Source organism: Silene latifolia, chromosome X, assembly GCF_048544455.1.
Source record: "Silene latifolia isolate original U9 population chromosome X, ASM4854445v1, whole genome shotgun sequence".
NCBI lineage: Eukaryota > Viridiplantae > Streptophyta > Magnoliopsida > Caryophyllales > Caryophyllaceae > Silene > Silene latifolia.
The window spans coordinates 322,033,308-322,043,358 of NC_133537.1; the positions used below are offsets into that span (position 1 = coordinate 322,033,308).

The window sequence follows — 10,051 nt, forward strand, 5'->3', positions numbered from 1 at the left end:
ACCAGACCGGATAATCACCTATTTCTAGACCAGGGACCGGACCGGATCGGACTAGAACCCTTTATGTCCGATTTTTTCCAAGTTTCGACCGGACCGGTACTACTTTACAAAGGTAAATTGAGTTTTATTTGTTAATGTGGACCGGATCGAACTGGAGTCCGGTCACCATATTTTCTGGGACTGGAAACCGGACCTTAGTCCGGTTCGAATCGTTCCGATTTATCAGTCCTGACCACTTTTTGTTCACCCCTAGATATAATATAATATATAATATATAATACATATAAAAAGCACATAAAAATTATGATGCACAAGTCAAGTAAATTACTAAATACAATTAGAATGTTTTCAATTACCTTCCTTCCACTAATAAGGGTCAATCAACCATGTTATGAACACTAATACACTTACTACACTAACGCTAATCCCTAACTTAAATACTTAATCACCTTCCTTTAATTAAACAAAAACCATTTTCCCTTAATAACAACTTTCTTCTTTCTTCCTAATCCAAAACATCCTTTAATTCCAAGTTAGTAAATACTCACTAATCACTCACTAATCATGTTAACAATGCTCCATACTAGTTAATAGACTATACAACTGATTCTAGTACAACTGACGGGGTAGAATATGAGCTTTATATGAAAGTTTCCGAGTTTTACTTTAAAGAATCTGAACTATATCATAAAATTTCTGAACTCAACCACTTAAACATACAAAAATAAAATTTAAGTAAGCTCAACAAAATTACGTATAAACTCAATTAAATATTATATTGATTGTACATTGTACAATGTGAATATACAACCGACTGTAGTTTAGTACTCCGTATTTGGGACTCCATACAACTAAAGAGAGTAGAGTACACGTGCCACAAGTGATGCATGTAAGGGAAGCATGAATTCAGGAGTTGAAACCCCCTTCTTTTCAGCTGATCTTCCTCTCTCTCTCTTCCGCTGACTTTCTTACTGTCCTTTTTTTGTCTTCTTTTTCCATTTTTTAATTACTACTCCCTCCATTCAACTCCACATGGCTCTTTTCTTTTATCGCGTTTGCCAACGCGTGTTTTACGCGGTAAATATCGTTAGCTACGTATTTGCAAAAATTATAAAAGTTAGATATTTTTAATGTCTTTCGTAAAGATAATCAAACAAGATCTCACACGAATATATTTTCACTTACGTATTGAGAGAAAATTGATAGTGAACGCTCACTTGTGAATAGTGCTTAAAATAGAAAAGGGCCATGTAGAGTTGAATGGAGGGAGTATTTTATTGTACTATTTTTATATATAAATAAAAAACAGAGCAATGCAAGGAAGCCATTGTTGTCAGTAAAGAAACAGAGCACTGATCCACAAGTGAAGCAAAAATAGTAAAAATTAATTATTTTTAGTTAATTAATTATAAAATAATTCAATTTGTTTGACCAAAGGGAATCATCTTCCATTGATATTTGTAAGTAAGTCAGCTACTTTTATGCAATTAATTAATTAATTAATTAAAACCCTTTTTTTATATATGTTCTTCTCATTCTTCTTCTTACAACATTAATTTATATTCCCGCTATTCATTTTATTTCCATACGTTTGTTCAATATATATGTATTCGGAGTATGATTAAATATTAATTTGGATCTTGACATGCAATTGGGTATATCCCTATATAATTAGTTGTATAAAAGGGTTTAAGAATCTTTGATAAATTGACACTTACACTACTCACTTAGTCACTTACACTTATTTTCTCTCTTAACAAAAAATCCCTTTATTTCTTCATTATTTTCACATAATTAGTTCTATTTTTGTTGTTTTTTGCTTAAGAATTTATATTTTTTTTTTCTAACTTGGATGAAGAAACAGGGTTACTGAAGAAGGGATTAAGCAACAAAGGAGAAAGTTTTGATCTTGAAATGGTATGAACATTTTCTGATGCATTATTAATAGAAACAAGTACTCTCTCCGTCGTAATCATTTGTTTTCGTCTTTTATTTTCCTTATGAGGGTATTTATCAATGGTAAACAATTGATTGAGATTAACGAAGTATTTATTTATTTTATTTTTTTATACTGTGAGGTAATCATTTGGGGTAATACCTAAAAATTTGCGGGAGTCCTTGAGGCAGTGAGACGGGTTAATGTTGTCGTTGTTGTTATTTGAGTTGGGTGTATTAAGTTGTGTAACAAAGGATAAAGTTTTGATTTTTATGTGGTATGACTTATGAGCATGTTATGATGGATTATTAATAGAAACTAGTGACAAAATCTCGTCTTTATTTTAAATATCTGTTGAATTTTTAGTCCTTTGATTGACGGAGAAATGTCGAAAAAGAGGGTTTTGGTTTGAGGTTTAAGGATGTCATTTTCAAATGTTCAAGAAATTGTTATGTATATGATTATGATAGTATGCAAAAGTTTTTGACTTTAGTCTTTTAATTATTTTTGAGGAAGCGAAATAAAAATAAAATTACTATATTGACGCTGATATTTTGACAATAGTTGTGACGGAGATGACACTATTGGACATTGCTACCGACCTTCTCTTTTCCGCCTTCTTTCACGAACCAATAAGATGACAAATATTTTACCTTATTTGATTGACCCGCGATGGAAGTTGAGCAAGTATAGAATAAGAAAGGTAGATACGTTGGCTACGATACTAAATATGTTTTGTCGAATTCCCTTTTATTGCTATCCTAAACGTTCGAAATGTGGTAGAAAATATCGTACTCATTAATGGTGGTAGATAAGTTTATCCAATGTAGGATTAAAAAAAGTGTATATAAAGCCAGCCTAGTACTTCTCATGCATTTGTGAACTTCAGTACTTAAATATATAAAACATTGTATAAGCATTCTGTGTGATTTGCAGGGTAAAATGGAACCGCAAGGAGAAATGGGTTTTTTCGCGGATCAATTTGAGGCGAACAATATGATGGGAGGCGAAAATTCTGAGAGTGAAAACTATGACACTGTCTCTGTTGAGGATCATGTTGATGGAGGTTCTCAAAACACTAATGCTTCTGCTACCAAGAAAGCGAAGAGGAAGAGATATCACAGGCACACTCCCCAACAAATTCAAGAACTTGAGAAGTAAGATTTAAATTTTTTACCTATGTTTCCTTGTGATGGTTAATGTTAGTCGACCCTAAATCGTATAATCAGACTAAGAGTTTGTTTGTTGGTATGACTTGGAGTTGGTTACTTGGTTGTGATAATTGTCCATGATCTTAAATTTCAGTTTGAGATTTAGTCTTGGAATCTGTCATTGGCGGCTAATCTAAGTTGATGTGCCATAAATGTCGCCGATACAGCCTTAAAATGTGGCCAAGGCAAAATCTTATTGATCTTTATAACCAGATCGCGTTTTGGTGTTGCAGTCAAGATACGCTTAAATCATTATTTGGACAAGGGCTTTAGGAGATTTACCATTTTCAACTATTTTTAGAAGAATTCGTGTTAGTCGGCGCAAAATACTTGGGGAGGGAGATTTTAGGGTTGTTTGGGTAGGATGGTATCAGTCATATTTTTGTGCTATGGGAGTACTTATTCTTGGTGGAGACATAATTTGAATCTTAATAACTCGATCGGATCTCTGATTCGATGTCACAATTAAGATAGGCTTAGATCTTTATCTGGCACAATGGCTTTAGAAGATTTACATTTCCTGATATTGTTTTATGTTAGTGAGCACCAATTCTTTAGGCGCGAGGCTTTTTGGCGGTTGTTGGGAGTAGGGTGCCTTAAATTGTAATTTGGTGCAACGTGATTATTCTCGACATAGAACCAAGCCTATTGTTCCATGAAATCGAAATCTCAAAAGGGTTGATTTAGATTTCATTCAGTACATAGTTTGCATGGTTAAGAGACTACTAATGCTTTAAATTGAACCTTTTTGGTGGCAGTTTCTTTAAGAGCATTGCTCATCCAGATGAAAAACAAAGGCTCGAACTTGGTAGGAGGCTTGGATTGGAGGGCAGGCAGGTTAAGTTCTGGTTTCAAAATCGCCGAACTCAGATGAAGGTAATTAAATTACTAAATTGCATCTGTGCAAATGCTCCTTTCATAAATGGGGATAATCTTTGTTTAAATTCCATAATTAATTTTATGATATGCCAATTTGTTTGTGGAATTACAGACACAAATTGAACGACATGAAAATGTATCCCTTAAGCAAGAATATGACAAACTTCGCCTTGAAAATGGCGCGTTGAAGGATGCTATGAGGAATCCGACTTGTCAAGATTGTGGCGGTGCTGTTATAATGGGGGAAGTATCCATGCAGGACCATGAACTTAAGATTGAAAACGAACGTTTAAAGGACGAATTAATCCGTGTTACTGCCATGGCTGAGAAGTTCCTAGGGAGGCCTGTCTCTGATTTGGCTAATCAAATCATAGCCACATCCGGGGCACCATCTCCGGCACTCATGGGACTTAACCTGCCAAATGGGGTTTCAAGTACTACCCCAATGAATGGTTCTATCATGACTAGTGAGTACGAGAAGACGATGTTCATGCAAGTAGCAATGGCTGCAATGGATGAATTGCTTACCATGGCTCAAGCCGATAGTCCCTTGTGGTTTAAAAGCTTAGAAGACGGTCGGGAATTATTGAACCAAGATGAGTATGCAAAAAAGTTCTCACCTTTTGTTGGGATGAAACCTTTTGGCTTCATTACGGATGCTACTAAAGAGGCTAGCACTGTGTTCATCAGTAGCTTCGAACTTGTTGAGACTATGATGTTCCCGGTAAGCTTTCTACAACTTTATTGCATTTTTTATTGCTTATGAGCTGATGTCCTGAATTTTTTGGGACTAAGACTTCATTGTTTGTTGTTGTAGATTGTTAAATTCATGAATGAACACGGATTTATCCATATATGAAATATGGAGTATTTGATCAATATGCTATAAAATTTAAGAAGCCGAATAGAAGATGATTTGTGTAATGGTCTAAAATTCTGTCTCAATCTTTTGACTTTATAATTTTTTAATGTGGAGATTTCTGCAAGATTGCTATGTACATGCATGACAACGTAAAGTGTGTGTGCAATTACTTGAATGATTATTGCTTTCGATCTTTGTTAAACGAGATGATTGTACGATACTATTTGTCTTCTTTTCCTCACAATCATGGCTAGCACTTCATTTATAATGCTATAAATTTTAAGATCTCTTATCGAGTATACAATGATTTCTTGAGCATTATTAAATTCAACCTTGAAGAATTGATAGTGTGATGTAGTATTTTATGAGATTGCACCTACTAAGTTGAAGTTGGTTTGCTTGTCCATTGTGTAGAGGCGGTTGAAAGACACGTTTCCATGTATGCTAGGCAAAGCTGACACCATTGAGGTTCTCTTCAGTGGCAATGGTGGATCCCGAGATGGCGAACTTCAATTGGTAAGTTCTCATGAAGTGTGACTGCACATTATTTACAACTTTAGCTTCAAAACTTAGCAACTCATGTCATGTCAGATCTGTTCTCTTGTGAGACCGTCTCTTTTAAGAATTTGTGGTCATGAAAATGGTATTCAGATGAATGCAGAGTTTTTATACCCCTCGCCATTCGTTCCTCTCCGCCAAGAGAAGATTATACGGTTTGCCAAGCAGCATTCCCAGGGAATGTGGGCCGTGGTTGATGTCTCCGTGGACATGATCCGAGCATCATCGAGTTCAGGCTCATCTACTGTCAAGTGGAGGAGACTTCCTTCTGGCCTTATTGTTCAAGATGTTGCCAATGGTTATTCTCTGGTATTTTTCTTATCATTACTAGCCTATAAATTCTCTTCTTAGACTGTATCACAATAATATTATTGTCCGACAAGTTAAACATTTATACTAGAGTTTGAAATTAAAATGGTGATATAATTTATTAGTAGAATTTTAATCACGTAGTTTAGTCAGATCGAGCTAAAGGAAAGCATCAAGTTTCTTGAGAAACCGTCTCATGCTAGTGTTAGACCAACCTATTTTACTAAAAGAAACTAATCCGTTTACTCACCGACCTACGAAAAAACTGAATATAGCAATAACCGCCTTTTTTTTCAAGGAAAATGACCGCCTTAATCATATGATAATCTTATCACGAAACCTCATAAGAGAATTTGAGGAAGCAAGTTTCTTTTGCGAAAGCTCCTACTATTTTCTAGACACAATAATGATGTTAGGATTACCGGGATTACAAGTTAGATGTTTAACTAGTGACAAAGTTTGGACCATTATGTCAGATATAATTTATTTCTTTTATAAACTATTTTCCCTTTTTCTTGATAAATCACACTATCAGAAAAGGTGGCGCCGAGTGAGGGATTTCTCTGAACCAGAGAGAGTTAGGAATTCCCTATACTGTACAATTTCAGTATATTTTATAGGGATAGATGCTTCTTCTAATTTAATAATAATTACGGTTTCAATTTTCAAAGCCCGGGATTGCTTATTGTCTTCTGCTTAATTAATCTGAACTTAGTGTCTTAGTTGTAACACTAGCTGGAACTCTTTGTCACGGCATTTTATACTCCGTAATTTAATAATATACATTTCATACTGATCTTTTGCTGAGGGAATGCATAGGTAAACACATCTTTAGGTGGCATTTTATATAATAAGGATTTGATGCTTCTATTCTGACTGATGTTCTTATTTTACTTGGAAAATTTGTAATCTCAAAGAAGAAGTCAGAGCGAACTGAATTTCCGGTTTTAATATACAGTCTTGGTCCTTGTAATGCGACTGCTTCTCTTTGTCCCCTTTCTGTTTTGCTTCTGTTTTTATTCTCCAAATGTTATTTGTCAAACTATCACTGCCCTTTAGAGTATTTTTTTTTCTACGAGCATCGCGTTCTTTCTTGCTTTGTTTTCTGTGAATCCTCTTCTTGAGCGTATAATTTGCTTGTCAAATGCATGAAAGTCCATTTTCATGTTTCTGATCCATCTCGTAGTGTTGACACTTCGATCTGAGTGACTAATCTATAAAATGTGTTTAATACCCGAGAACTGAGACCCCCTATTTTTATTCATGGCATAGTTTTATGTTAGCGTCATCAGAAACGTATTAGCTAATCCAGAAATACGCACTTAGATGTGAAAATTTATTTAGATTACATAGTTTTATGTTAGCGTCATCATAAACGTATTGTATCGACTAAAAATATTGCAGGGTTTTTTGGCCTATTGTAACAAAAATGAAATCTCATGTTACATAGGTTAAAAATGTATTTAGATTACATGGTTATGTTAGCGTCTGTCGTAAACGTAATGTTTCAAGTTTCAACTAAGAAGTATTGCAGTTTTATATTTTGGCCTATTGTAACAAAAATGAAATCTCAGGTTACATGGGTCGAGCATGTGGAATATGATGAAAATTGTGTCCATCAGTTGTATCGTCCATTACTGAGATCGGGAATGGCCTTTGGTGCGCAAAGGTGGCTTGCCTCTCTGCAAAGAGAGCGCGAATGTGTTGCCTTTTTCATGTCCCCTAAAATTTACCCTGAACAGGATGCAGGTATTTTTTTTACAAACCCGATCATTCAATTCGTGACGCTTTACCATACATATTCTCAAATTCATTAATCTTTCAATGGAACTCTCCAGTGGGTCTTGTAGACATTGTCTCGCATAGATTTACCATGATTAACCCGACCTCTCCTGTACCAAAACCGAATAACCCTTCCCGACCGGAATTTCGTTGGCCTCAGTATGACCCTTGCACATAAATTCATAAATGACTTGATATAACTCGCCGACTCATCTAGAAAATCTGAGATAATCTGACCGGGCCTGAACCCGACCCAAATCAAATGACCGTTTCGCCCGATATCGTCTCACATGCGAGACCGACCCAAATACTTGTGTATTCCTCATCTTTTGCAGTGTTAGTTGGTTTACATCGCAAGTAAGACCGTCTAATATATGTTTTTTTGTGTAAACCATCAGTAATTGAAGCTACCACCCCAGAAGGCAAGAGAAGTATCGTAAAGCTGATGAAGCGCATAAGCAACAACTTCTGCTCGGGACTGTGTGCGTCATCTTCCCGTCGTTGGGAGAAGCTGCAAATCGGAGGCTTGTCTGCGGATGTTAGCATCATGAGCCGTATCTGCGTCAACGAACCAGGCGAGCCTTCTGGTGTGGTGCTGAGTGCCTCAACATCGGTCTGGCTGCCGGTGCCAAGGCAGCATTTATTTGACTTTTTAAGGGACGAGAAAGTAAGAGGAAAATGGGACATCCTGGCCAATGGTGGCCCGATGAAAGTTATTGCCTGCTTTCCCAAGAGCCAGAACAAGGCCAATTGCGTCTCGCTGTTTTGTCCACCCGTAAGTGCAAAATTTCCAATTGTCTTTAGTACTCCATAATTGGATCGTTTTCACATTTCATCGTCTCCATAGCCGATTATACTGACAATTTTGATTGCAGGCTGCACCACCCAGGGAGAGCAACATGCTGATACTGCAGGAATCATGGTCAGACCGAACAGGCTCTTTCGTAGTCTATGCTCCAGTTGACACATCATTAGTGGAATCAGTCCTAAGGGGTGAAGATTCAGACTATGTAGCTCTATTACCCTCAGGCTTCGCGATCTGTGACGGTCCACATCACTCTAACGAAGTTCCAAATTCAAGTGGAGCATCAATCTTGACTATGGGATTCCAAATTCTGGTCAACAGCCTACCTACAGCAAAGCTCACTGTCGAGTCAATCGAAACAGTTAGCACCCTGATGTCCTGCACCATCCAGAAAATCAGAGGCTCACTTGGGTGTTAAGTGACCTCTCTTATATATGGGAGTCTTCCTAACAACAGCAAGGGGAGATCTTGTACATGACATAGCAAAAAAAAAAAGGTATACATAGGGAAGTCTAAACGGGGTGGGAGAATCGTTACATAGGAGACGTTTTGAGTCAAGAACGAACCTTAGGCCATCTAGAGCTGTTAACATGAGTCGAGTTAAACTGATCTCTGGTTAGTGAACTTGTCTAAGTGAAAGCAGCTAATTTGAGGGTTCTGGTTCGGGTATTGACTCGAATTAATGACAAGGTAAAAGCTTAGTTTTAGTTTGATACAGTAGAGTGTTGTTTTCGGGTTATCTTTGTAGAAGAATAGGTGACATGTGCATCCTCTTCTGAGACTGCAACTTAATTTTCTGAATGTTTTGTAGGTTTGAATTTTGGATGATTTTAATTTGAGACCTCATTTTGAACTTTTGAAGTGGTTGTTTTGTTATTATTGAACTATAATGTGATTGCTCAGGGGTCTTTTGCCAAAATAGCGTTTAACTCAAACTATTTTCCAAAATGACTATTTTATAAATCTATTTACCAAAATGACCATCTAAGTTATAAAGTTGCCATAAAAAAAGCTAAACAATTTTTTTCTTTTCAAATTTATTTATATTCCCTCAAAATAATACAAATATATAAAAATTATGAAAAAATTCTACAAAACTGAAGAACATTAATATTTCAATATTATTTTCAGAAAATTAAGGAAATTATCCATTGACTCATGAATCTACATTTACATGAAGACCTGTGATTTTTATTTTTTATTTTTTTAAGTTTCACAAGAACATTCAGTTTTATAAATACACTTGCATAAACTATTGTTTACAAAAAAAATAAGAACATGCATTTTTTTTTTAAAAACATGCAATTTTCTTTCTAATTGCCAAACACTATCAGCAATGTAATTATGTAAGAGTCTTTCTAATCTTTTAGCTACTATTAATGCAGATTTTATAAATAATTTCAATTTGTAGAAAAAAGATTATGAAAATAATTTTTATATATCATGAAAGTAAATGATTTCTTTATATATCATGATAAACTTAAATAATTTTTTAAATTAATTTTTATATATATCATGAATGTAAAAAATTGTTTTTTTATGGCAATTTTATAATTTAGATGGTCACTTTGGTAAATAGATTTATAAAATGGTCATTTTGGAAAATAGTTTGAGTTAAACGGCTATCTTGGCAAAAGACACCCGATTGCTCAGTTTACGGTTAGTCTCATGTAAGATCGTCATATGCGTTCAAGTGAGATATGCTCGTT

General features: G+C 35.4%; 1 protein-coding gene across 1 annotated transcript; it reads left to right on the plus strand.

Annotated features, from left to right (window-relative positions):
• Window positions 1–1,864: 1,864 nt before the first annotated feature.
• LOC141622026 (homeobox-leucine zipper protein HDG1-like) lies at window positions 1,865–9,199 on the plus strand. The gene is made up of 9 exons (XM_074438105.1): window positions 1,865–1,917; window positions 2,873–3,093; window positions 3,906–4,023; window positions 4,139–4,750; window positions 5,303–5,404; window positions 5,540–5,755; window positions 7,330–7,504; window positions 7,936–8,312; window positions 8,413–9,199. The coding sequence occupies exons 1-9, from the start codon at window positions 1,915–1,917 to the stop codon at window positions 8,758–8,760; spliced, it is 2,172 nt and encodes a 723-aa protein (XP_074294206.1). The 5' UTR covers window positions 1,865–1,914; the 3' UTR covers window positions 8,761–9,199.
• Window positions 9,200–10,051: the final 852 nt, after the last annotated feature.